Source organism: Protopterus annectens, chromosome 13.part0 (genome assembly GCF_019279795.1).
Source record: "Protopterus annectens isolate FY-2018-M chromosome 13.part0, PAN1.0, whole genome shotgun sequence".
NCBI lineage: Eukaryota > Metazoa > Chordata > Ceratodontiformes > Protopteridae > Protopterus > Protopterus annectens.
The window spans coordinates 1239898443-1239925893 of NC_056747.1; the positions used below are offsets into that span (position 1 = coordinate 1239898443).

At 42.6% G+C, this 27451-nt stretch overlaps 1 protein-coding gene across 5 annotated transcripts in view; it reads left to right on the top strand.

Moving 5' to 3' along the window:
* Positions 1 to 27451, top strand: part of LOC122788226 (solute carrier family 25 member 39-like) — a 389064-nt gene that overhangs the window by 170541 nt on the left and 191072 nt on the right. For 4 of the 5 annotated variants that reach the window (XM_044055249.1, XM_044055252.1, XM_044055251.1 and 1 more), the window contains exons 3-4: positions 10039 to 10098; positions 12789 to 12839. In XM_044055249.1, the coding sequence (XP_043911184.1) occupies positions 10039 to 10098; positions 12789 to 12839 (111 nt within the window). The remainder of the gene's footprint in view (positions 1 to 10038; positions 10099 to 12788; positions 12840 to 27451) is intronic. The other variant, XM_044055253.1, reaches the window with a different exon arrangement.

Here is a 27451-nt window from a genome sequence, read left to right on the forward strand (position 1 = left end):
TGGACTTCTAAGTAGGTTGACATTAAAAAAGGATACTCTCCACCTAATGAGCCCCACTTTTTTTGGCTAAGGTTTTTAAAAAATTATTTACAGACCCCCAAAATTTTTGGTCACCTGATAAGTCCTCCAGGCAAGAACCTTCCTTTTCCCTGTTTCCAATGGATAAAGATAGCAAATTTATGGACAGGTTAGAGAAAAGGTATATACGTCCTCCACCTTGGCCATTATGGCTATTAATTAACAGACCCATATGGCCAAATTTGCTTTAGATTCCCTCACCAAGGCCTCTTCTCTTCTATCAGAGATGCCAGAATCTCCTGCTAAGGTACAATTAGGTACCCTCGTTTCCATGGTCTCTCAAGTGACAAGACACTCTTAAGTGCAGCTATGATGCTGTAGAAGCTTCTTGTAAGTCTGCTGCTTCTGGCTCTGTATTAAGGAAATTTTCATGGTTGAGACTTCAGCCTTTGTCTTTGCATGTCCAAGCTAAGTTGCTGGATGCACCCTTGGACAAAAAAGCCCTTTTTGGAGCAGTCTCTGCAGAGTTAGTAAAGTCTCTACAGGTAAAAGGCTTAAAAAAATTAAAACATTTACTAGTCTCTCCTGTCCCCAGATTTCATAGAAATTACCCCAAAGACCTAGCTTTGTCAAGAGGCAGTCCTGCCATCCCTCTACTTCTCATTCAAGGGGATGGAGGCATACCAGAATACAATCTGCTCCCAGGTCTTCTACCACCTCCATGCCATCATCCTTTCGGATGCAGCCAGGCCAAGGCAGAGCTCCTCCACTGTGACTCTCCTCTCTGAACCAGTTCCCCCCCACTATCCCTGCGTCTTACCCTCTCCCTACCCACCTGGCAGAAAATCACCTCGCTCAAGTGGGTGCTTACCATCATCCAGAGGGGATACATTGGCTTGGTGGGTTACTCCCCCCTTTCAGGGAATACCTCAAACCCCCACAATCAGATGCCACTATTTCCTTCTATCCTGAGCCTACTTCTGTCTTGGGGGACTATAGAAAAAGTACCAGAGGATCAGTTAGCCAAGGGATTTTATTCAAGGATGTTTTTGGTCCCAAGAAAAGATGGCCCTTCGAGACCCATCCTCTACTTATCCTACCTCATTCTCTTCCTCAGAGTGCCCACTTTCAAAATGCTCACATTGCAGCACCTCCTTCCCCTCATACCTCAACAAGCATTCATGGCCGCACTAGATCTGAAGGATGCTTACCTACATATCCCCATCTTCCCACCTTACGGAAAATATTTAAGTTTCTCAGTGGGTTCATCATATTTTCAGTTTTCTGCCTTACCCTTTGGCCTGTAAACAGCACCAAGAGTATTCACAAAGTGCCTAGCCCTAGCCATTGCACACTGCAGGACATACAAATTTATTTCTACTTGGACGACATTATTATTCTGCACCAGGATCCGCTAACCCTGTCCAAACACCTGGACATGGTTTGCAACTTTCTACAGAGTTTAGGCTACACAGTGAATTGCCTAAAGTCTCAAATGACTCCTTCCCAAGACCTGGTCTTCCTGGGGAGCAGGATACAGACAGACTTGATGTCAGTCCTTGTTCCTACCCAGAAAGTAGGATTTCTTTGTCTGATGTTCTTCGTGTTTCACTGTTGCAGTCATTACATTTGGGTAATCCTGCTGGCAGGTTTCCCTCAGTCGGCCAGAATTCCAAGTCATGGGTTGTGCGTTGGCTGCTGTCGCCCCTTCCCTGACGGCAGGTCGTCAGGGGTATAAAAGAAGGAGCCGACGCCATTTTCTTCTGTCTTTCTTGCCGCGCAGTGCCCGAAGCAGAAGCAGTTCGCAAGTGTCGGTCGGCCGACTCCTGAGATTTTTGTGTTCGAATTTCAGATTCGAAGTCTTCAATAAAGCTAAGTACCCCGTTGGGGAAACTTTTTTCTTGCTCCAGACCAATGTCAGAAAACGTAAATAATTGTATTTCTTGTGGAAAGCAAGTACCTCATAAGGACTTTCATTCTTACTGTATGCCTTGCCTAGGCCCTGATCACAACGTTTTTGGTTGTCGTTTTTGTGCTAGATTTAACCAACGCACTATTAAGCGTCAGTATGATTATGCTTTAAACCATTTTGGATGCCGGTTTAATTATTCAGAAATGTCGTCCGACTACCGGAGTTCACAAAAATGCAAAGAAAAGGAGAGAGATAAACAACCGAGGCCCAAAACCGACAACAAAGCTTCTCCTAAGCCACTCGCCGGTTCTGTGAGGCGCTTTCGCAGCCCCTGATGCCCGCTACTTTAGAGTCGCAAGCCGCTACCGACTCCCATGTGGAGTCGGCCATGCCGCTGGAAACTCCCGGTATTGGAGCCTCGGATACTGTTCCCTCAGATGGGTCCGGAGCTGATGAGCAGGCACCGGCTTCTGAGAGTGTATTCAGACCTAAACATCTTTACATTAAACCGAAAACCGACTTCAGTTTCAAAGGCAAAGACTAAAGCAAAGAAACAAACTCAACAGCTACATGGACAGGCCTCTATGCCCAAAAAACAGATGCTCAAAATGGCCAAATACTTGATTAACTTGATCAGGGGTTCCCGTCACCCTCCTGATAAGAAGCCTAGGCAAGAGACTGACTATGAATCTTCGGATCAGGTTTCTATTTCTTCTGATTCCTCTTCTGATCAGGAATATTCTCTTCCCCCCTATGAGGATTCTGATGCTGAAGAATATATACCTTCAGCTTCTCCTCCAGAGGACTATTCTTTTGGGGAAACCTTGCATACCATGAGGGAGCATTTCCACTGGGAGAGCCAAGATTTTTCAGAATCTAAAAAGAGTCTCAGAGATTTCCTTTTACTTCCTCAACACAGGCCTCTAGCCATTCCACTTGTGTTAGACATTGTCGGTGATGTGTTTTCGAAGCCTAGTCTTACCCCTGACTCCTTACCTCCAGCTCATGTTAAGCCTGATAGGTATTACAGGGTTCCTGACTCTCTTAAATTCCTTTTTAAAAACCCTGCTGCAGACCCAGAGACTATTTCACAGGGTCCCAAAGGAGTTAAGGCTTCCACTGCAAAAAACCCTACCCCCACTGACAGAGATTCTAGGGCACTGGATAGATGGGGAAAAAAGGTTTACACATCTGCTACCTTGGCTATAAAGGCCTTAAACTGTCAGTTTCATATGCTCAAATATCAGCAACATGTCATGGCATTGCTTAAACAGAAAATGTTGTTAAACTCTAAATGTGCAGAAAACAAGGAAATGCAGGATTTATTGCATGCAGCTGAACAAGTTGGAAAGCATACTTTGCAATGTGGTTTTGATTCTTTGGAGACCTCCTGCAGGGCCGCAGTTACGGGTTCTGTAATCAGGAGGCATGCTTGGTTAAAGGACCAAAATCTGCCTGATCATGTGAAAGTTAAATTATTAGATGGGTCTTTACAGCATGATACTTTGTTTGGTGTTAAGGCAGAAGAGGTGTTAAAGAAAGTGGAGGACAAAGCTAAATCTATGCAAACTGTCAAAGATTTTTTTACAAGTACAGCCATCTAGGTTAAGTAGACACTGGCCTACAAAGAATTGGTCATTTCTTGTGTTAGACCTCAAAGGGGCAGATCCCAGGCGCAAGGTTCATACAGGTCAAAGCAATGGGGTGCTTCTACCTCCAAAGTTGGAGAAGAGAAATCACAACCTTACAGGAAAAGATCCCAATGACTTCCCCCTGCCTGCACCAAGCACTTATCTACTGGCAGCACCCTTAGGGGGAAAATTAGCACTTTTTTCTCAAAATTGGCACATTATAACCCAGGACAAGTGGGTTCTAAGCCTAGTGTCACAAGGCTACAAGTTTACCCTGCCAAAGGCAAACGGCTGGCCAGATCTTTCAAAAAATTAATGGGCAGAGGCACAAAAACAAGACTCATCCCTCATGGACATGGGGGCCAATCATCAAGTACCAGGGCAAGAGCAGGGACAAGGATTTTACTGAAGACTGTTCTTGGTACCCAGAAAGGACAAGGCCTGGAGACCAATACTGGACCTATCTATTCTGAACACATTCCTGAATATACCAAAATTCAAAATGTTAACTTTGCAGCAGCTTCTGCCCATGCTGGGCAAGAATGTTTGGTTTGTGACTTTAGACCTAAAAGAGGCATACCTACATGTCCCAATCAGACAATCATGCAGAAGATACCTCAGATTCAAGGCTGGCTCAATGCATTACCAATTCTCTGCACTGCCCTTTGGCTTATCTACTGTGCCCAGGGTCTTTACAAAGTGCCTGGCACCAGTAATGGCATTCTGCAGACAGAGGAATACAAATATATCCTTACTTGGACGACTGTCTTAATTCAAGCAGAGAACAAGGACATTCTTCTACAGCATCTGGCATTTGCGAAAAGACTTCTAACATGCCTAGGGTACACAGTCAATGAAAAGAAATCACAACTAGTACCCTCTCAAGAGATAATATTCCTGGGTGCAAGCTTAAATACAACTGCCCAGATGGCTTATCTCACGCCAGACAAACAAAGGCAACTGACTACCTATTTCAAGATGTTGGCAACAAAGGCCCAGTTATCTGCAAGAAAAATTCTGCAGGCTTTGGGCTTCATGGCATCCTGCATCCTACTAATTCCATATGCAAGACTGCATATGAGGAAACTTCAATGGTACCTAAAAAGTGTTTGGACTCAACATTGCCACAGCCTGGAGACAATGATTACTCTCATTCCCTGCCTGCAACAGGAGTTTCAATGGTGGGCGAAAGCTTGTCACCAAAACAAGGGACAGCCATTCATATTACCCCAGTCAGGCAGACACTAACAATGGATGCATCAGATTATGCCTGGGTGGGCCCACATGGCAGGAAGATGCATTCAGGGCACATGGTCCTCTAACTGAATGCATCAATCAAAAAGAGATGCTAGCTGTTCAAAATGCCCTGACAGCCTTCAAGGACCTACTTCATCCGGGACAACTACTGATAAAGACCGACAACACCATGGTCATGTGGTATATAAACAAGCAGGGGGCACGTATTTTGACCCCCTTTGCAGACTAGCCATGACTTTGTGGGACACAGCATTGACTTACCAAGTCCATCTGCAGGCACAATTCCTGCCAGGAAAGAAAAATACTCTGACAGACGAACTAAGCAGAAACCTCATGGATCCCCACGAGTGGCAGCTGGATCCACAAGTCTAGAGCATGATAACAAGGAAATGGGGATGCCCGGACACAGATCTGTTTGCCTCCCCTCACAACTACCAACTAAAAAGATTCTGCAAAAGGACTTATCACAGACCAGCATGAAAAATGGACTCCCTATCTTTCAGCTGGAAAAACCTATCAGTATATGCCTTTCCTCCACTGACACTCCTCCCCAAGGTACTCCTAAAGGTCAGACAGGAGAAGCCAAAGATGATGCTGATTGCCCCAGACTGGCCCTGCCAGTACTGGTATCCAATCCTAAGGAATTTGTCTCAATGCCCAGCTTGGACCTTACCTCAAATACCCCATCTACTGTCCCAGCAAAACAATCGGATCCTGCACAGCCAACTCAGGACTTTAAACCTGGCAGCATGGCGGATAATGTAATCATACAAAACACACCTCTCAGTAAAGCTGTGATGGATGTCATTTTGAAGCCAGAAGGCCTAGTACTAGAAAATCTTGTGCTGGAAAATGGAAGAGATCCTGTGCTTGGAACCAGGCACAAGGAACTGATACAGCTGTACCAAATATTCCTCAGATTTTGCAATACTTAACTAAGATGGTGGACATAGGCCTATCTTTTTCATCAATTAAAATTCATGCCTCTGCCATTTCGGCTCATTACAATACAGAGCCACCAATCTTTTCTCATCCTTTATTAAAGCAGTACCTCAGAGGAGCCAAACATTTAAGGCCTCCAAGGAGATCACCAATACCTGCATGGGACCTCAACTATGTCTTGGAAAAACTCACCCTGCCTCCCTTTGAGCCAGCTGCTACTGCTGATATAAAGTTTTTATCTTGGAAAACATCTCTGCTCCTAGCAATAACTTCTGCAAGACGAGTTTCAGAGCTACAGGCACTCATGGCTGTGGAACCTTTTATCATATTTTATCCAGACAGGGTTTCTCTGAGGACAAACCTGACATTTATGCCTAAAGTGGTGTCCAGTGTGGCTCTTAACCAAACTATTCATCTGCCAACTTTTTATCCAAATCCACAGAACAAGGGGGAGAGAAGTCTACATTCCTTGGATGTACACGTACAGCTTAGATTCTACCTGGACAGAACCAAAGCTTTCAGAAAGACAGAGCAATTACTAGTGTGGAATATGCTGCAGGATCCAAGGAAAGGCTATCTCAAAGCAGACTATTTCAAAGTGAATAGGCCACTGCATTCGTTTCTGCTATTTTCAACATGGCAAGCCAGTGCCTAAGGGCATTAGGCCACATTCAACCGGAGCTGCAGCCACTTCAGCCACCTTCCTCAGGGGAGTACCAACCAAAGACATTTTAGAGGCTGCTACTTCGAGTTCAATGCACACCTTTACAAAGCACTATCATCTGCCACTCTACTCTAAATTCAAGGTAGGTTTTGCCACTGCAGGTCTGCAGGGCCTCATAGCCGCTTCTAATGCTGTTTAGCTCCAGCCTCCCAACCATAGCTTTGGGACTTTACCCAAATGTAATGACTGCAACAGTGAAACACGAAGAACATAGTGCAGTTGTGTACACTTACCATAAATGTAGATGTTCGAGTGTATTCACTGTTTCAGTCCAGGTTACCCACCCGCCATCCCCCTTTTTTCTGCTGGAACTTTTCTTTCCTTCTCTGAATTTATACATCCTATGTGGTGTATTTGCTTGTAGATGAAGGTAAAGTTTATATTGCTGCATGTATTTATATATATATATATATATATATATATATATATATATATATATTGGCTACCATTTTAGGGGGCACCTGACATCTGGGGCAAGAAAAACTGAAGAAAATGGCGTCGGCTCCTTCTTTTATACCCCTGACGACCTGACATCAGGGAAGGGGCGACAGCAGCCGACACAGGACCCAGGACTTTGGAATTCTGTCTGACTGAGGGCAACCTGCCAGCAGGATTACCCAAATGTAATGACTGCAACAGTGAATACATTCGAACATCTACATTTATGGTAAGTGTACACAACTGTACTTTCTTCAACTCCCTGCTACCTCTAACTACCATCTCAACCAGGGAATTTGTCAGGATAATAGGGTACATGGCCTCCTTGATTCCCATGATCCATCTAGCCAGGATGCACATGAGGAAGTTTCATTGGGTCTTGAGAAACTCTTGGAGCCAACACTCTCATCCCTTAGAAACAAAACTTCCTCTTCTTCCCTGTTTAAAATGGGAACTCTCCTGGTGGATTGCCACCATTACCCTCAATCAAGGGGTACCCTTGCAGATTCCCCCACCAAAAAGCTTCTGTACACAGATGCATCAGATTCAGGTTGGGGAGTCCTTCACCACGCCAACAATCAGCAAAAAGTACAGGGGGAGTGGACCATTCAAGAAAGGAAAGACTACATCAACCTAAAAGAGCTAAAGGCCCTATCCTTGGCTATGCAGGCCTTCCAAGGCGTCCTTCTGCCAGGCACCCTGAAGGTCATCACAGACATGACTGTCCTGTGGTACATAAACAAGCAAGGAGGAACAAAGTCGTACCCTCTCTGCAGTCTGGCTATACAGATATGGTCCCTGGCACTTCAAATTCACTTGCAGGCAGTTTACATCCCATCAGAAGAAAATGGGATGGCAGACACCCTGAGCAGAACCTTGACCCCCTCCCACGAATGGATGCTTCACAGGGAGGTATTTCAGGATCGAATTCACAGGTGGGGCATTCCTCAGGCAGATCTGTTTGCCACCCCTCTTCTGCACAAGGCTCCCCATCCACAAGCATGGAGGGTGGACACCTTTTTTTCTTGGCAGGGCATGTTCGTCTATGCCGTCCCTCCTTTTCTTCTGATTCACAAAGTCCTGAAAATACAGAAGGACAAACCAAAAATCCTGCTGGTGACTCCCTTTTGACCAAGACTGCATTGTTTTCTACCTACTGTACCTCCCAATCCAGGGCAATCGCCACAGGTTACCTCACCGCTTTGACCTACTCACACAAGACAGGGGATCCCTTATTCACCCTCACCTACTCAATCTCAAACTGACACTATGGGTGATAGGGTTCTGATTCCTTTTAGGTACCTATACTCTGAGGATGTACTCAATGTCCTGCAGGAGGCCAGGAAACTTAGAACAAGGAGAGAGTAGTTATTAGTGGAAAAGATTCTCCCACTGGTTCCTCAAAAGAAAACAGGACCCATTTCTAGTTTCTTTTCAACTGGTCCTTTCCTACCTGTGTGAGTTACTAAATTCAGGACTACATACTCATCAGTAAAAGTACACCTCTCTTGCTATTTCTGCTTACCTTCCCTTGACTCCACCTCTAACTTCCAGGTTGGAAGTCAAGCTGGTTTTGAAAGGGGTCCTTCACATAAGACCCCCTCGTAAGCCTATTCCTCCTCCTTGGGACCTTAACATTGTGCTGGAAAAGTTTACATTGGCCCCCTTTGAGCCAGCCCACTTATCCACCCTAAAATTCTGTACATGGAAACCAGTCTTGCTACTGGCTCTTACTTCTGTCAGGAGGTTTTCTGAGATCCAAGCCCTTATAGCTTCTCCTCCCGATCTTATTTTTCATAAAGATAGGGTTTGTCTCATAACTAACCCTTCTTTCATGCCAAAGGTAGTTAATGACATTTCCTTAAATCAGACCATTAATCTCCCTGTCTTTTACCCTCAGCCACAGAACTCTCAGAAAGGGCTTTGCATTCCCTGGATGTTCATAGGCAACTGAGATTCTCCTTGGAAAAGACAAAACCTGTCAGTCTGACCACCTTTTTGTCTCCTTCTACCCTAGAGTACTTGGCAGGGCAGTGTCTAAATCCACAGTGGCCCCTTGGATTTCTAAGGTGATAGCCTTTTACTATTCCTTTCATAGAAGCCAGCTGAGTTCATCTGTCAAGGTCCATTCCACCAGAGCAGCTTCCTCTTCAGCAGCCTTCTTTAAGGGTGTAGATTATGCCTCTATCCTAGAGGCTGCAACTTGGTCTTCTGTAAATACCTTTACCAGGCATTACAAATTGTTTCTGATCTCCAGAGCTAGAGCAGGGTTTGCTAGGTCCATCCTGCTGGGTCTCATTGACTCTGCTCCCCTACCTACCCCCCATGCAACTTCCTAGAGAGCTGTGATAGTCTCCCTAAGGTTATGAATACTGCAACATGAGAATAGAAAGACATAGATTAGTTGTGTAAGAACTTATCATAACCATAGATGTCCTTCTCTTCCGTGTTGCAGTATGCAATCCCACCCACCACCACCCTTGTTTTTTGGGACATACTTATTACACTGTTTGTTTGGTATGTCTGGGGAAATTTGGCTTGGGATCTTTCCTCCTGCTGTCACTCTGTTTCTATGCGGCAACCAATTTCTGAGTTGGGTATGTGCAGATGTCACAGATATAGCCAACATCAGTTTATGGCCCTTGCATGCAATGTCACACATACCCCGGTTTCTAAAACTTTGGTATACTGGCCGGATGTCTGGTGGTGCAGGCAGCAACTCCCTAAGGTTATGAATACTGCAACATGGAAGTGGAGGACATCTATGGTTATTGTAAGTTCTTACACAACTATTCTTTACTGGAATAGTCTTCAGCTGACCCTGGATGGATGGGATGGATGTCTGGATAGATGGATGGCTCGGGTATCCTTGTATTTTTAGGTAGCGATTAAGAAAATGTATTTATTTGTTTATTTTTTTTGAGAGGCAACAAAATTTTTCTTTGTGATAGGATTCTGTAAAAGCAGCTTAGAACAAAAATAAGAACACATTAGCAAACTTTATAAAGTTCTCATCAGTTGTCCTGTGTTTTTGTGTATGATTTGAAAATGAGTCCCCTGATAATGAGGCTGTTATCATGCTAACAACCCTAATTATCTTTTTATGTAAATTACAGTCACACCATTGGATGTTGTGAAGATCAGACTTCAGGCTCAGCAGACATCTTTTTCTAAAGGTACTTTTTTTTTTTTTTAAATACATAACTATTCTTCAGAATATGTATATTTCTGCGATTTGCCTGACATTTAATCTCCAGTGTGCACTACCATCTGTACCATAGTGTCAAAAATGAAGCCGAGTAAGTAATTCTTGCACGCAGAGTTTGCTGAAATTTTTGCAGGAGGTAATATTTACTTAAAATTAATATATAAAATAGGGGTGAGAAGACCCACTGGACATGGATTTTAATTCCACAATTTTTTTTTTATATGAAACACCCAAACAAGTGCCTAAAATACACTTGCCTCTTTTAAGACTTTGGCTTTGTGAACCATTTTCTTATCATTTTGTTACTTATTTTGTCAACCAGGTAAGTTAATGTGGTACAGCTGCTTCCCTTTCAGGAATGCCATGGGAGCACTGTTTTGGTTAATTTGTTTGCTCATAACTGTACAGCATGCAAGTAGAGACTGAGGGAATAGAAGCCATCTGTACAAGGTGAAGCTCATTAGTCAATCATACCCTTTTGGTGTCTGAGCTGTACTGCCACATCATAGCAGCACGTTTCATAATTCCCCCCAGGTGTTTTTGCTCCTATAGCTGCCAGCAGTTGAGCCTTCCCTAACTGAGCTGTACCCATTTGTTGCCCTGTACTAGGGAATTACCCCAGTACATTATGCTGTCTAGACTGCATTATATAGACAGCCATGCTTGTGTCCTTACCAGTTTCCCAGTAATCAAAGTGCTTTGTATTACCAGATCCCAGGGGGATGAGTTACTTACATCACTGCAGGGGCCCACAACTCCTTTTCTTGAGTGCATGCCCCTGTACACTTGCTAATAAAGGCTGCCACACGTGATGGTGACTTGGAGAGCTGAACTATCACCAGGTGGCACACCCAAGTGCCACCCCTCTTCTGAGGCATTGTTTCTGTTTTTCATTTAATTCCCCACCCCAGTGGTTCATAGGTTCATAGGTAGGTACTAGTCTATTGGCCCTAGGACCTATATAAGCCTAGCCAAAAAGGTACCGTGGCTTTTGCCACCCAAGAAAATTATTTTCCTGTGCCCCTGTCAAGCAGAGCCACAGAAGTGATCCCCAGGGTGAATTTCCTATTTCCCATCCAATCATCAAGATTTTTCTTGAAGAGTGCTAATGAGGAGCTCTGTTTGACATGGGTAGGTAGTCTGTTCCAGAGTATGGGAAGTCTCTGGGACAGGAATCTATCCCTCCAGCATGTTCTGTTTATTGTGTTGACAAGATTTAGTTCCCTAGAGCGTGTAGCTTGGAGGGATTGGGATTTCTTTAAGTGGAGCATCTCCAACAGCTCTGGGTTTGACATAGCTTTGTATGTTAGGCAGGGATCGCCTCTTGAGTAGGCGATATACAACGGAGTAAAGCTGGAGTTTTTTGAGTTGATCTGCATTTGGCATCTGTTTGAGGCCAGTAATCCTCTTTGTGAGGTATTTCTGCTGCCTTTTCAGTTGTAGATGTCTTGTTAGGTACATACCAAAAGGGGCATTGTACTCTATAATGGGTCTAATGAGTGATGAGTAGAGGGGAACAATGACCTCTTTTTTTCTGGATGAGAAACCTTTTGTGATGAGGTGTGCCATGTAATAGGGGAACATACTGCTTTCCCCCTGCCAACATCTTTAAGCTCCTGAGCCACTAATCTGACCCAAGTCACCTAGACTATAGTTCTGGGCTGGTGCAGAAGTTTCATCATTCCAAACCAGACTTTTAACTGTCTAAGTGTCCATTTGCTGATCTATTTTGCACTCTGTAAGTGCAAGTATTACGTTCTTGCTTTCCATACACTCACCAAGTGCTTCTTTTTGTGTCTGTATTTAGAACCTACATGTCTTTATTCCAGAGGTCCTGAACTCACCCATGCAAATCTTCGGGAAACTGATGATTTATGTTCACCAGTAAAAAATCATACTGTCACATATGAAATGTGTAGTCCTTGTTTTTCCTTGCAAATGGATATACTTTAAATGACAGAAAACAGCAGAATGTTTAAGAAATCTTTTTTGTCATTCCCAGAATAAGATGGGAATGCAAACACTGCAGAAAATGGCAGCAAAACTGAAGCATATACAGCAGTAGCCATATCAGTACACCATCAGACGTAGAAACTGACACAGCCAATGTAGCAGGCCTATTAGATGAGATGTGATTGGTTATTTGTTGCGTCAAGTCCATGCTATACCGCACAATGATGCAGTTTAATAGAGAACACATTGCCAAGAGTTGAGACCCAGACTTAAATCCTATCTGCCCAGCTTTAGTCACTGTTCAAGTGGAGTAGTATTTTCTGAAGTTTACTCTGCAGAAATTTCTTTGTCTTCTTCCCAGCATTTCCTCACCTAAAACTGTACCAAGCTTGAAACTGCAGACAAGGCATTTTAGAATAATAGTGTATCTGGTCAGAGGTGAGTGAAAAAATAAAGTGCTCAGAAAATGTCTGAAAGACAGGATGATATTTTTGATATGACTGCATTGGGGTTTAATTGTGGTAGTTTTGAGTCTTCTCACATGGGGTCTTAATCTTTTTAGTCATGGACATTTTCAAGGGGTCTTAATCTTTTTAGTCATGGACATTTTCAAGGAATGCTTAAAACAGGGATTTTAATAGACAAAGGCTAAATGTACTATACTTGTCTTGCAATGTGCTAAATGTGTGATGTTGTTTGTTGCAGTTGTGAATGCAGACTCCGTGTCCTGGAGGAGCATTTTTCAGCAGTCTAAGTGTGAGTATCTGCTTATGTTACTAACCCAGACTCTCCAAACGGGTATGTCTGTGCATTTTCAAAAGTAAATACATGCATGCGTACATATGTACAAGGTCATATATACAGCATGTCGGTAGATGATATTGTACTGATGCATGAAGTTTCATTTTCATACACGCTTACAAGTAATTGAAAATAACTTGGCAAATGGACTACAGAAATTCACATATTTATCCATGAATACATGTTCCTATACTATACCAAAACCTATACCCTTATGCAGACTTCATACATCTGTTTTGTATTTTGCTTTCCTCAGAATGTTTTAAGGCACTCCTCCCTAGCATCACTGTGCCCAAATAACATTTACGTTTAGTTGTAGGTATTTGTCTTAAATATCTGTAAGAATCTTAACGGTTTCAAATTTTGGATGCTAAGCAACTGCAGGAGAAAGGAGCAAGTCACCAAAGTAAAATAGAAAACACATCTGCGCCTTTAGAACTGTGCTTAGATCATATTAAGTGCATTTTGGGTAGGCCATTTTGTATGTAAAATGGATTGATGCACTTGAATCCCTATCACAAATGTAATGTTTGTTATGATTTTGTCATTTTACAACATTGGTTCATAGTATTGCTCTTTAGTAGTAAATCTACACGCGCACACACACTTTGAGAAATATATTTTAATCCAGGCCTTAGAAACCAAAGCCTAGCTTTTTCCTGCACTTTGTATGCTTAACATTTCGTGTTTGTAGTTCATGGTATGTGTCGCTTTGATAAGACTAACTGCTAAATTAATTTGCACTTCCCTGTTCTTCAGAACATCAGCTACTAGAGGAATGCTTACTGATTTTATACTGTAAGTGATTTGGGACCTAATTATGCCCATCTTTCTTTGTTGTAATGTTCATCTTACCCCTTGGCTTCCTGCTTACTCATTTTTATTTGCGCTTTGTGTCTTTGTCCTCTTGCCTTCCTTTTAGCAATTTTGTCTTTGTTCTAAATATTTTTCCAGTAATTCATTGAGTTAGGTGTGTGGAAAATGTGATAAGTAAAACTGTTTTGCATTTTTTCAGAATAAGGTTACATGTCTTGAAGTGACATATTGAAAACCAATGTTTTTATGAAGAATGCATTTTGGATGGGTAATTTCTACCTCTTCAGCACTATTTATTAAGTTTTACAGTTTCCCATTTATCTTGTAATGAGTCCTGTGCCTTCTGATTACACTTTGAACCCCACATTCCATTCAGACAGCTTCCTGTTGCATTCTGCCTTACTGAGTTTTAAAAGAGGATTAAATAAATAAACGTGATAACTTGGGTTCCTTTTGCTCCTGGATGAAACCTGCCACATTCTCCTTTTGTTAGTATTTTCTATTCTCTGACATCTTTTAATCATGTCTTCATTTGCCCTTCAGATGAGACATTAAACCAAGGTCCCATCTGCCTGAGTTGATGGTAGATCCTGTAGATGTAAAAGATCCCATGGCACCTGCAGGAGAAGTTCCTTGATCTTTTGGCTTTTCCTGGTTAGGGGTCGCCACAGCGGAACTCCGGTCCGCTAATGATTGGCAGTGAATTTTTACGATGTCGAGTTGCCAGCCTGGCACCCAACCTTCAAAGAAGGCACACCCACACACACTCGCACCTACCTGCATATCTTTAAATTCACTCGACTGCGGGGAGGACATGCAGACTCCGCACAGAAGGCACTCCAGCTGAGAATCGAACTGGAGAATCTCTTGCTGTGAGCCAACAATGCTAACCACTGCACCACTGTGGCAACATGCCATGGCCAAATTTCCCCAAGTAGTGTAAATAAAATTTCAAATCTCCCTTGAAAAAAAAGCTACTAGCCTAGTGGGATTAATCTTGTCAACAAATAATAAATAAAAATAAAAACTAAGCTTCAACTATTTTGCCTTTCTTTCATATTCCTCTACATTGCAACTCTTTGAGTTCCTTTTATTCCTTCCTTGATCCATTTTGATTACAGCAGTACTTAACTACCCTCTGTATTTTTTCAGTAATTACTCCTAGCTACCATTGTGTTCCTTGGTTACCTGTTGGGTACTGGTAAGCCAGGTACTGCTTTTCCTGTACTGCCTCAGGTCTTTGAAATTATTCCTCCCCAGACTTTTTCCTCCTTAAGCTCGCCTGTAGTTCAGCAACTCATCTGTTTGTCTAATTTGCATATGATTTTGTCATGTATTTTCATCATGATCCTCTTGTCTCTTAGGTATATACTAAGCTAATGACCACCAGGGCCTTTATAAGCCTAGCAATGTGACCCAGGTGCATCCTCTGGCAACATGTGCATTTTAATTGGGGATGGGGAATGTTGTTAGAAGGGGTATGTTTGCTAGGAGGCTGCTAAAATGTTATGTGGGGGAGTACATTAATTAGTGATTGTTTATTATCAGCCTCTGTCTTGAAGAGATATGGAGGCTAGCCCGGGCAGGAATTTGTGATTTCCTATTCAGTGTTTAAGATTACATTTGGGTTAAGAGATGGACTCTGCTTCACGTGAATGGGGAGCCTATTCCAGAGCATGAGGATCCTTTGAGTCACATATCTGTGCTGAAAGCAGAGTTTAAATCCTTGGATCTGGTGATGTTCATCGTGTTTCACTGTTGCAGTCATTACACTTGGGTTATCCTGTGGCAGGCTACCCGCAGTCGGCCAGAATTCCAAAGTCTAGGTCCAGCGTCTGTTGCTGTCGCCTCTTCCCTGATGTCAGTGCACCAGGGGTATAAAAGATGCAACCAACACCATTTTCTTCAGTCTTTCTTGCCGCGCGGTGCCCGAAGCAAAAGCAGTTCGCAAGTGCCAGTCGGCCGACTCCTGAGATTTTCGAAATCGAATTTCAGAACCGAAGTCTTCAATAAAGCTAACTACCCCGTTGGGGAAACTTTTTCTTGCTCCAGACCGATGTCAGTAAAAGTTAACAATTGTATTTCTTGTGGGAAGCAAATACCTCATAAGGATTTTCACTCTTACTGTATTCCTTGCCTAGGCCCTGACCATGACGTCACTAGTTGTCGGTTTTGTACTAGATTCAACAAACGCACTGTTAAGCTTCGGTTTGATTTTTGCTTTACATTACTTTGGCCGAAGGTTTAACTACATAATGCTGTTGGAACACCCGACGACTGGAATTCATAAAAAGCACAAAGACAAGGAAAAAGACAGGCATCCGAGATCCAAAACCGACGAAGCCTCTTCTAGGCCAGTCGCCGGTTCTCAGTGAGGCACTTTCGCAGCCCCTGACACCCGCTACCTCAGAGCCACAGGCCGTATCCGACTCCTACCTGGAGACTCCTCGGCCTCTGGAAACTCAAGGTATTGGGCCTGCGGAAACTATCCCCTCAGATGTGTCGGGAGCTGCTGAGCAGGCATCGGCTTCTGAGGGTGTTTTCAGACCTTCACAGCTTACTATTAAGTCCACTACAGCAGCCAAGGCAAAGTCAAAAACACCATTACAGACAAGGAAACAAGTACAGCATTCTCCTGGACAGTCATCCATGCCAAAGAAACAGATGCTTAAAATGGCCGAGGACCTAATTACTTTGATCAGGGGTTCCCATCCCCCTCCTGATAAAAGGCCTAGGCAAGACACTGACTATGACTCTTCTGACCAGGTTTCTATGTCCTCTGATTCCTCTTCAGATCAGGGATATTCTCTCCCTCCCTATGAGGACTCTGATGCTGAAGAATCTATACCTTTAGCCTCTCCGCCTGAGGATTATTCTTTTGGGGAAACCCTACACACCATGAGGGAGCATTTCCTTTGGGAGAGCCAAGATTATTCAGAATCCAAGAAAAGGCTCAGAGACTTTTTTTATTGCCTCAGCACAGGCCCCTGGCAATCCCCCCTGTGCTTGATATTGTTGATGTTTTCTCTGAATCTGTCTCCTGATTCTTTACCCCCAGCACCAGTCAAGCCAGACAGGTACTACAGGGTCCCAGACTCTCATAAATTTCTTTATAAAAACCCTGCTGCTGACCCAGAAACAATTTCTCAGGGTCCCAAAGGGGTTAAGGCTTCCACTGCAAAAAACCCTGTCCCCTGTGATAAGGATTCTAGAGCTCTGGATAGATGGGGGAAAAAAGTTTACACTTCTACTACTTTAGCTGTAAGAACTTTAAACTGCCAGTTTCACATGTTTAAATATCAATAGTACCTCATGTCTTTGTTAAAACAGAAAATGCTTACAAACTCAGAATGTCCTGACAATAAGGAAATGCAGGATTTTTTGCATGCAGCTGAACAAGTGGGAAAGCATACTCTGCAATGTGGTTTTGATTCATTAGAGGCTTCTTGTAGAGCTGCAGTTACAGGCTCTGTCATTCAAAGGCATGCTTGGTTGAAAGAACAAAGTTTACCTGAACATGTTAAAGTAAAATTATTGGATGCTCCACTACAGCATGATATTTTGGTGTTAAGCAGAAGAGGTGTTAAAGAAAATGGAGGATAAAGCAAAATCAATGCAGACTGTAAAGGATTTCTTACAGGTTCAACCACCTAGGTGTAGCAGAAACTGGCCTTCAAAAAATTGGTCCTTTCTGGTGTCAGACAGGCCACAAAGAGGCAGATACAGATGCCCAAGAGGCAGATCTCAGCCCCAAGGCTCATACAGACCTAAACAATGGGGTGCTTCAGCCCCCAAAGGAGGAGAAGACAAATCACAACCTTATAGGAAACAGTCCCAATGACTTCCCTCTACAAATGCCAAGCACTTACCTTTTGGCAGCACCCTTAGGGGGAAAGCTAGCACTTTTCTCACAAAATTGGCACATGATCACCCAGGACAAATGGGTACTAAATATTGTTTCTCAGGGTTACAGGTTCCACTTTCACACCCTTCCAAAATCAAAAGGTATGCCGGACCTGCCACAAAACCAATGGGCAGAGGCACAAAAACAAATTTCTGCTCTCATGGACGTGAGAGCTATTCAGAGAGTACCACAACAAGAACAGGGACAAGGATTTTACTCAAGACTTTTCCTGGTACCCAGAAAGGACAAAGCCTGGCGACCAATACTGGACCTGTCAATCCTAAATACTTTCCTGGATGTTCCAAAATTCAAAATGTTAACACTGCAGCAACTTCTACCCATGCTGGGCAAGAAGGCTTGGCTAGTTACTTTGGACCTCAAGGAGGCATACCTGCATGTCCCAATCAGACAATCTTGCAGAAGATACCTCAGATTCATAGCTGGCTCAGTGCATTACCAATTCTCTGCACTGCCCTTTGGCTTATCTACTGTGCCCAGGGTCTTCACAAAATGCCTGGCACCAGTAATTGTATTTTGCAGACAAAAAGGAATTCAAATATATCCCTACTTGGACGACTGCCTTATTCAAGCAGAGAGCAAGGACATTCTACTAAAGCATCTGGCGTTTGTAAAAAGATTACTAATTTGCCTAGGGTACACAGTAAACAAAAAGAAATCAAAACTAGTGCCCTCTCAAGAGATAATATTCCTGGGTGCAAGCTTAAATACAACTGCCCAGATGGCTTATCTCATGCCAGACAAACAAAGGCAACTGACTCATTACTTTCAAATGATGGCAACAAAGACCCAGCTCCCTGCAAGAAAAATTCTGCAGGCCCTGGGCTTCATGGCATCCTGCATTCTACTAATACCATATGCAAGACTGCATATGAGGAAATTACAATGGTATCTAAAAAGTGTTTGGACTCAACATTGCCACAGCCTGGAAACAATAATAACTCTAATTCCCTGCCTGCAACAGGAGTTTCGATGGTGGGCACTGGCCTGTCACCACAACAAGGGACAGCCTTTTACCTTACCCACAGCTAGGCAGACAATAACAACAGATGCATCGGATTATGCCTGGGGGGCACACATGGCAGGAAAATGTATTCGGGACACGTGGCCCAAGGAACAAATGCTTCTTCACATCAATCAAAAAGAGATGCTAGCTGTACAGAATGCCCTGACAGCCTTCAAGGATCTACTACAACCAGGACAACTATTACTAAAGACGGACAATACCACAATTATGTGGTACATAAACAAGCAAGGGGGCACACATTCCTACCCCCTCTGCAGGCAATCCATGACTTTGTGGAACACAGCCCTGACCTATCAAGTACATCTGCAGGCACAATTCCTGCCAGGAATGAAAAATACACTGGCAGACGAACTAAGCAGAAATCTCATGGATCCTCACAAATGGAAACTAAATCCACAGGTCTTCAGCATGATGACAAGGAAATGGGGACGCCCAGACATAGATCTTTTTGCCTCCCCTCACAACTGCCAACTACCGAGATTCTGCACAAGAACTTATCACTCAGAAGCATGGAAAGTGGATGCTCTAATATTCATCTGGAAAACCGTGACAGTTTATGCCTTTCCTCCACTGCCTCTTCTTCCCAAGGTACTCCTAAAAGTCAGACAAGAGAAGCCAAAAATGATCCTGATTGCCCCAGACTGGCCACGCCAGCACTGGTACCCAATCCTAAAGAGCTTGTCTCAAGGCCCAGCCTGGCCTTTACCTCAAATTCCTCATCTTCTGACTCAACAAAACAATCAGATTCTGCACAGTCAACTCAGAACCTTAAATCTGGCAGCATGGCAGATGATATAGCCACTCGGACCACACCTCTCTGTAAAGCTGTTATGGATGTCATTTTAAAAGCCAAGAGGCCCAGCACCAGGAAATCTTATGCAGAAAAATGAAAGAGATTCTGTGCTTGGAACCAGGCACAAGGACTCGAACCACTTGTTCCAAATATACCTCAGATTTTACAATACCTAACTGAGATGCTGGACAAAGGCCTATCCTTCTCATCAATTAAGATCCATGCCTCTGCCATTTCAGCTCATTGCAATACTATTTTCTCTCATCCACTACTAAGACAGTTTCTCAGAGGGGCAGAAAACATAAGACCCCCAAGGAGAGCACCAACACCAACTTGGGACCTCAACTTTGTTTTAGAAAAACTCACACTGCCTCCTTTTGAGCCAGCCAATACAGCTGATATAAAATTCTTATCATGGAAGACTGCTCTGCTCCTAGCAATAACTTCAGCAAGAAGAGTCTCAGAGTTACAGGCATTAATGGCAGTGGAACCTTTCATCATTTTTCATCAGGACAGGGTCTCTCCAAGGACAAACCCAACATTTATGCCAAAGGTGGTATCCAGTGTGGCTCTTAACCAAACCATTCATTTGCCAACATTCTATCCAAACCCCCAGAATAAAGGGGAGAGACTTCTGCATGCTTTGGACATACACAGACAGCTATGATTCTACTTGGACAAAACAAAAGCTTTCAGAAAAACTGAGCAACTGTTTGTAGCTTATGCTGCAGGATCACAAGGAAAGCCTATCTCAAAGCAGACTATTTCAGAATGGATAGGACACTGCATTCGCTTCTGCTATTCACAACATGGCAAGTCAGTGCCTGAGGGCATTAGGCCACATTCTACCAGAGCAGCAGCCACTTCAGCAGCCTTCCTCAGAGGAGTACCAACCAAAGACATTTTAGAGGCTGCAACCTGGAGTTCAGTGCACACCATCACCAAGCACTACCACTTACCTATCTATTCTAAATCCAGAGCAGGCTTTGCCACTGCAGTTCTGCAGGGCCTGGTAGCCTCTCCTAATCCTATTTAGGCCCAGCCACTCAACCTCAGCTTTGGGATTCAACCCAAGTGTAATGACTGCAACAGTGAAACACGATGAACACAGTACAGTTGTGTACCTACCATAAATGTAGATGTTCGAGTGTATTCACTGTCGCAGTCCAGGTTACCCACCCACCATCCCCCTTTTCTTTGCTGGGACTTTTCTGTACTTCTCACTTCTATACAACCTATGTGGTGTATTTGCTTGTAGATGAAGGAAATGTTTATTTTAGTACATCGCTTTTTGGCGTAATTTTTTTCAGCGTACCTATTTGGGGGCACCTGACATTTGGGGCAAGAAAAACTGAAGAAAATGGCGTCTGTTGCATCTTTTATACCCCTGGTGCACTGACGTCAGGGAAGAGGCGATAGCAACCAATGCCGGACCTAGACTTTGGAATTGTGGCCGACTGCAGGTAGCCTGCCAGCAGGATAACCGAAGTGTAATGACTGCAACAATGAATACACTCGAACATCTACATTTATGGTAGGTACACAACTGTACTTTTCTGGTGCTGCTCATTTTGTGGATGTGTAAACGCTCCATCAGGACTGGATCTTAGGATGCTTTATATGTCAGTTCCAGATTGCCTCTCAACAAACTGTAGTAGATTGCCTTATGGCCGTGTCTGTACAGTCAGTCTTCCTTGGACAGTGTGTTAATATCCTGGATTATCTTGTTGAGGAACCTCTGCGGCTTTTCAACTGTTCCTTATGGCTAGTCAGATACATAATGGAGGGCATTGTACTCAACAATGGATCTGATAAGGGATGAGTAGAGTGGTACTATAACTTCCTTGGATCTAGATGCCATACACTTTTTTTTAAGTCTGGCAACATAGAATGATTGACCAACACATTACCAAGATAGTAAGACAAAGGTCAGATTACTGTCTTCATATGTTCCTAGATGTCTAACTGTTGGGTCATCTCTTAGGTGTGTCTTGTCAATGGAATAATTTGCCTGGGTAGACATTTTTCCAAAAGGTACTAAAATGCACTTCTTTGCATTGAGTTTTAATCTGTGGTTTTGGCACCAGTCGTTTGTTTTGGATTAGACTGTCTTGTAGGATGTTAGTGTCAGGGGAGAAATTTATGATGCATCTTAATTTTCAGTCAACCATGTGAAGCAGAGTCCATGTCTAACTCTCTTCAAATGTAACCTTGACCATTGGATGGGAAGTCTCACATTCATTCACGGGTTGGCCCCCATATCTCTTACAGACAGAGGCTGACCTCTGAAAAGTAGATGCCAAACAGAGTGGGCCCAGCACATAGCCCTGTTGTAATCCACTGGTGACCTGCCTCTTGGTGGAGGTGTTCTCACCAATACTGATGTCTTGGGTCCTATCTGTGAGCCAGCTGACAGTCCAGCAAGTTGTGTAGGGCTTAGTCAGGTCTCGGTAGGCAATATGCACCATTTTCCCTTCTTTTCTTGCATAAGTTGCAGTGAAATTCTTCTGTACCTGGTTGGTTGTTCTTCAAAATATTTGTGTCCCTACTTTCATGCCGCCTTCTCAATTTAACTTTCAGAAATTACACCACTAAAGAGTTGAGCTTTTATTGGTACTTTTATTCTCCGCTGTAAAAGGGACTTGGGTGTTTTCAGGAGCTCTGTCAGTTGAGAGTGTACATGCTTACATATGTACATAGATGATGTAGGCCATTGGTTCCTCATATCCTGTTCTACGGGAGATAGCCAAGTGACATCCAGAAAATAGTTCATATGCTTTAAATTCCAGTGCTTGCTTTCATTTGGTGGAAAATAAAAATTTGCTTTCTGGTGTTGGATATTTTTTGTGAGTGTTTTATGTAGCAGCATTTCATTCTGTTTTTCATTTTGCTTTTTTGCTTTTCTTCCAGTTTACTATGCTTTATTTTTGGTCTGTTTTCTGCTGCTCTTATTAATACCTATTGGCTCCTCCTTGCTATTAGTACTTTTGAATCTTGTATCTAGGAGAATCAACATCAAGTTTACCTTCAGTGAGAGGAGTGAAAGCTCACTTTGTCATCTGTAACAGTCTTATTTCTTGCACCTTCCTGGTGATGCATCACTGCTTAACATGATGCCACCAGCCCCATAAATCAGATAATGGCCCATTACTAGTTTTATATCCTATCACAAAACTATCTATATTGGTGTCTTAACTATCTCAGAAAAGATTTCTCTTTTCAGGTAATGTGGCATTCTGACCATCATGAGTAGCACTGCGGTAGGAGTTCCTTGACTTGAGCTTGTTACCTGCAGTAGTGATAATGGGTGGCCTCATCAGAGCCATTTATTAAGGTCTCCAGCCACCATTTCTTGTCTGTCTCTCATGGTAACTGAGACTGAAAATGATGCAGGACTGCTTACACACAGGTCAGGTCCACAGGTCTGTCCTGCTTGTCCAGCCTCCCATGAAGGACCCTCAGGCTTGTGATAGTGTAGACTCTTCTAGGTATCAATACAAAAGAAAAATATCATCATCCTCCCACCAGAAAAGTAACCTGTCAAAAAAAAAAAAAAAAAAAAAAGCTCTCGGGCAAAGTCATTTAGGATTTTTTTTCCCGATCCATCTTGGGTGTTTAAATTGCACTGAAAAAAGCAAGGCATCAGTAAATCACTAAACCACATTTTTAAACCCCTACAGTTTAGGGCTTATTGTATTCCATTCCATGGTGATTATACCTCAGGAAAAGAAAAAAAAAACATTTACGAAAGTTCATATTATTCTTCTGGTTCTATAGTTCCATTTCGCCCTTGAGTGGATGATCTCCTATGCTGGCTCATTGGTGCCAGAAATGATCACGTTACTTCTGTGCTGGAAGGACAGCATTTGTACCTCTGTCTGTGATGCTATCATACAGCCTCTTACACTTCTTAGTCTGTAGTAGATTGGGGGAGTCTGCTCACTTTGAGAAGGCCAGCCAGGAGTACCTCAAACTGTTCATTGTCCTGAAACATTGTGGTGTACTCTGAGATTTGTCCTCCCCTCTTCCTTCCTTGATGTGAGAGGTGGTTCATGTGGTATATTTGACCACCATTAGCTATTATTAAATGCTACATTCTGGAGCCTCCAGCGCCAGGTGAGAAAAGTTTTTCAGTGATCAGTATGTCCTTGGCTTCACACTAACTGTGCAAGGCTTGCACTTGCTCCCTTTCCTGGGCATCTAGCATTCTGCTTAGCCATTTGCTACAGTACAAGCAGGCATGATCATTCCATTGCACAGGTAGTGGACTTTCTCTTTAGGCAAGTGTTTGAGGGTTGGTGAGTGCTGCTAACTGCAATTTTTGTTAATTGTGCATGTAGGGAGTGGCCTTAATCTACAGTGATGGTAGCATCCATTTGGGGCAGCAAAAGTAGTGACCCCATCTGAGGTAGCAGTATGAGCTAAGGCACACTGGTGTTTGGAAGTGTCCAAGGCACAACATGGAAAATGCCAGGGGTGGATGCTCAAGTTGGCAAGCTCATGGCTGCCTGCTGCCTTGTGTCAGCCTGTGTAGGTTCCTTCAGCTTGAGTAAAAATAATTCATAGTGAACACCTGGAGTCTTGAAGCTAAAGTAGATGGTGGCTTCATGTTAAAAAGTCTATTTGGAAATCATAATAGCACTTATTCATAAACACTTGGATTGGGAAACAAGAACAGCACTAACTGAAGTGTCTCTGTGTCTGTATGCTCACATCAAGATATTTCTGTTTGAGCACTTAAGCTGTTTTTCTCAGAGGAGTCCCGGGAGCAAAAAAGAAGTTATTTGTGTAGGATCTTACATTTTGGTAGTGGAAGGTGGTATGAGTCAAACACAGGTCTTTAGCTTTTGCAATCCAGCACCTTATGCTGTATTATGTCAGTGAGGCACATTACTTCCGCTGATGTGATTTTATACAATATTTGTACCTCCACAATATTGAATTTGTGCTTTTTCTCTTGGTCTTTCTTGTTTCTTTCTTTCTTTTCCCCTTCTTTCTATTCTGTTTTCTTTTAGCAGTTTTCAGCAGGGTAAATAACCTGTACTATTCATGTTATATTCTGTAGTTGATGTGGTTTGTCATACTTAAAAGATATTTTACATGATAAGCTGCATTTCAAGTATAATTGTTCTTCTAAGCCATTTATTCTCATGTAATCCATGTTCTGTAACTATACTGTGATTTTGTACAGAGTCTAAAATGGTCCACCTGTATCAGTACTGTATCCTGTTAACATCTGCTGTATTGCTGTATGATGACTGCAACATTAACAATGAAGAAGCACTCTTACTACTGTTCAACCTGCCAGACTGGAACATGTGTGACAGAAGAACACTGTGTTCTATGCTGCCCTATTCATGTCCATCAGGCAGGCTCTGTCCTTTCCATATACCCCCAGGATAGGTGAGGAATGGCTGTAAAAGATCAATTATGTGTTCTAAATCCATTGATCATTACCTGCCATGTAGAGTAACACACTGCCCTGCTTTGGTGTGAACATAGTTTATTTTCAGTTGGTTTAACTGGTACAGAGTTTTGGTGCCCTGTTTTTTTAATTTGCTCTGTTGATTCAACATTTGAAATAACAGCAAAGTGTCATGCTCCTTTGTTTTTGAGTGGCATATTGCCAAGAGCTGATGTTATATTGGTTCTGTTTATTTGCTATGTAGTCTTTTATCTTCTCCTGTTTTTCTCCCACTTTCTTCAAATCACCACATTGTCCATTCTGCAGTAATTGTTCTCTTTGCTGCCTCATCCAGTGCTGCCGTACCTTTGTGTGTGCGTTCCCACCCTTATCTATGACGTGTGAGAGGTTGATGTCTTTGTTTACCCTGCTAACATGTATCCCAAGTTGTTGCTTTCTGATCACTCCCAGCATTTGCAAGAGGCATCTGAGCATTTTGGATGTCGTCTATCTGAGCTCAACACTGCACTGAAAGTATTTGGGGATACTGCATGGTACAACTATTAGTTTTCTACAGGCTTATTGTCTACAATTTGTCATTTGTCAATGAGAGTTGAAATTGCAGAATCACCCACTTCTGTCTGTGCCTTAACACACGAAGCAGGGTACAAGTACACACTCACGTATACATTTAATTACATGCATGCTCACACAGAGACATTCTCAAGTGAGAGCGTTCTCACTCACTCACTCACTCACTCACTCACTCACTCACTCACTCACTCACTCACTCACTCACTCACTCACTCACTCACTCACTCACTCACTCACTCACTCACACTCTCTGTCTCCCTCTTCTTTCTCCTCTCTTTTTTTTTTTTTTCATGGACTGAACACAAATATGTCTTGAGCTTCTGCTTATTCTGTGTTTGCTTATACTGTTTTGTGCAACACAAGGCAAAAGAGAGAGGTTATCTATGTGATGCTTTACCCTTTACTTGGTCAGGCATCCTGCAACCAAAACTTGGTCTTGAACTTATGTTATTGACATTGTAGGTTGAAATCAGGCCATTGTACCACCTGCCAGTTATGTTATCTCAACCTTGTTGATAAGCTTTGAATGTGATATGTAGAGATATTTGTGAGCCACTGCTTTTCTGAGTCTGTCTACCTTTGCCTGTAACTTGCCCAGTTAATTATCTGTAAGCTTCATCAGTCAGCAGAAACCAGATGGAAAAGACATTGGACTCCCCATGGAGCTTGTTTCTGACTTTAACAACAGTGTTGTACTTCTCCCCAGCAGTTCTCCTTTTCTTGCTTTATCAGTAGCACTATAAATTTTCTGACCTTTTATGCATTATATATTTTTCTTATGCATTTCTGTGGAACTGACCTGCAGTTTTAGCTGTTGAAGACATTGCTTCTACATTTAAATAGTAATTTGAGTAAAATGGCATTGAAACTGCATTGATTTTTAATGCAAGAACTCTGTCAGAATACATTACATATCATGGTAGGTTGTGACACACTTGTGTACACAATGAAAGTCCTCCCACTCCACTGTAACAAGTTACTCAGTTTAGTTAAATGACACACTAAAATTATCTGTGGTCCCAGTTAGAATGTAATTATTTGTTTAAGCTTGTATTTATCTTTCTTGGAAATGTGTTACATGCCAGTAAATCCAAAAAAGGATTTAATATGATTGTTGATCGTATCTTGATGGAAATGTTCTTTAGATAATGTCAGTCCCTATTTTTGGTTTTGTGCCCACTCCCTTACAAATGAAATTCATTCTCATGCCATTCTTGAAAGACTCCCGTTTTGTTTTTGTTTTTTTTTTTGTCTCTCTCTCTCTCTCTCCAAATTATCATATCTCTCTGCTTTGAGTCCTGGACAGGCTTCAGAGTGATGCAAGTTTATCGTGTCTGTCTTTACAAAGTACCTCTTCCTCACTAAAGATCACTATATCCATTTTAAAAGAAACTGGTTGCCTACTGTACTAATCAATAGTGTTGAAAGGTGTGTGTTTATGTGTGTGTGTATAACATAAAATACAGTAGAGAGTCAATTATTAGAAATGTCAATTATCCGAACCCAGTCTTGCAATGTTTTTGGGTAGGAAAAATCATGAAGTCTAATATGTAAATATTGTACGTATTAGCTTGTCATGTTTTTTAAGCTTGTAGCCTGCTTGCGTGAGAAAAATATTCTTTATTGTCCACTGGACTTGCTGAATGGTTGAAATGCGTGTTTTCTGAGTGCAGAAAAAACAAGATTTTAGAAGTTTTTTATCCAGTTCAGTGTATGTTTGACTATCTGAACAGTTTGATTATCCAAACTACCCTTGGTCCCAGTTAGTTTGGATAGTCTACTCTACTGTATGGATCTACTTCTGAAGCTTGACATTTCAAAATTTCGAACTTCAAATGGCTGTGACCAGAAGACTGAAGTTTTGAAACTTCAAAAACAAACAAAAAAAAAAATAAAAACAAAAAATCATTTTTTTACATGTTTACAGGGGGGGGGGCGGCAAGCCCCCCGGCACGTCCCATATCCCCTGCTAAATAAATATACCAACTCTGAGATTGCACTACAGTGAGGA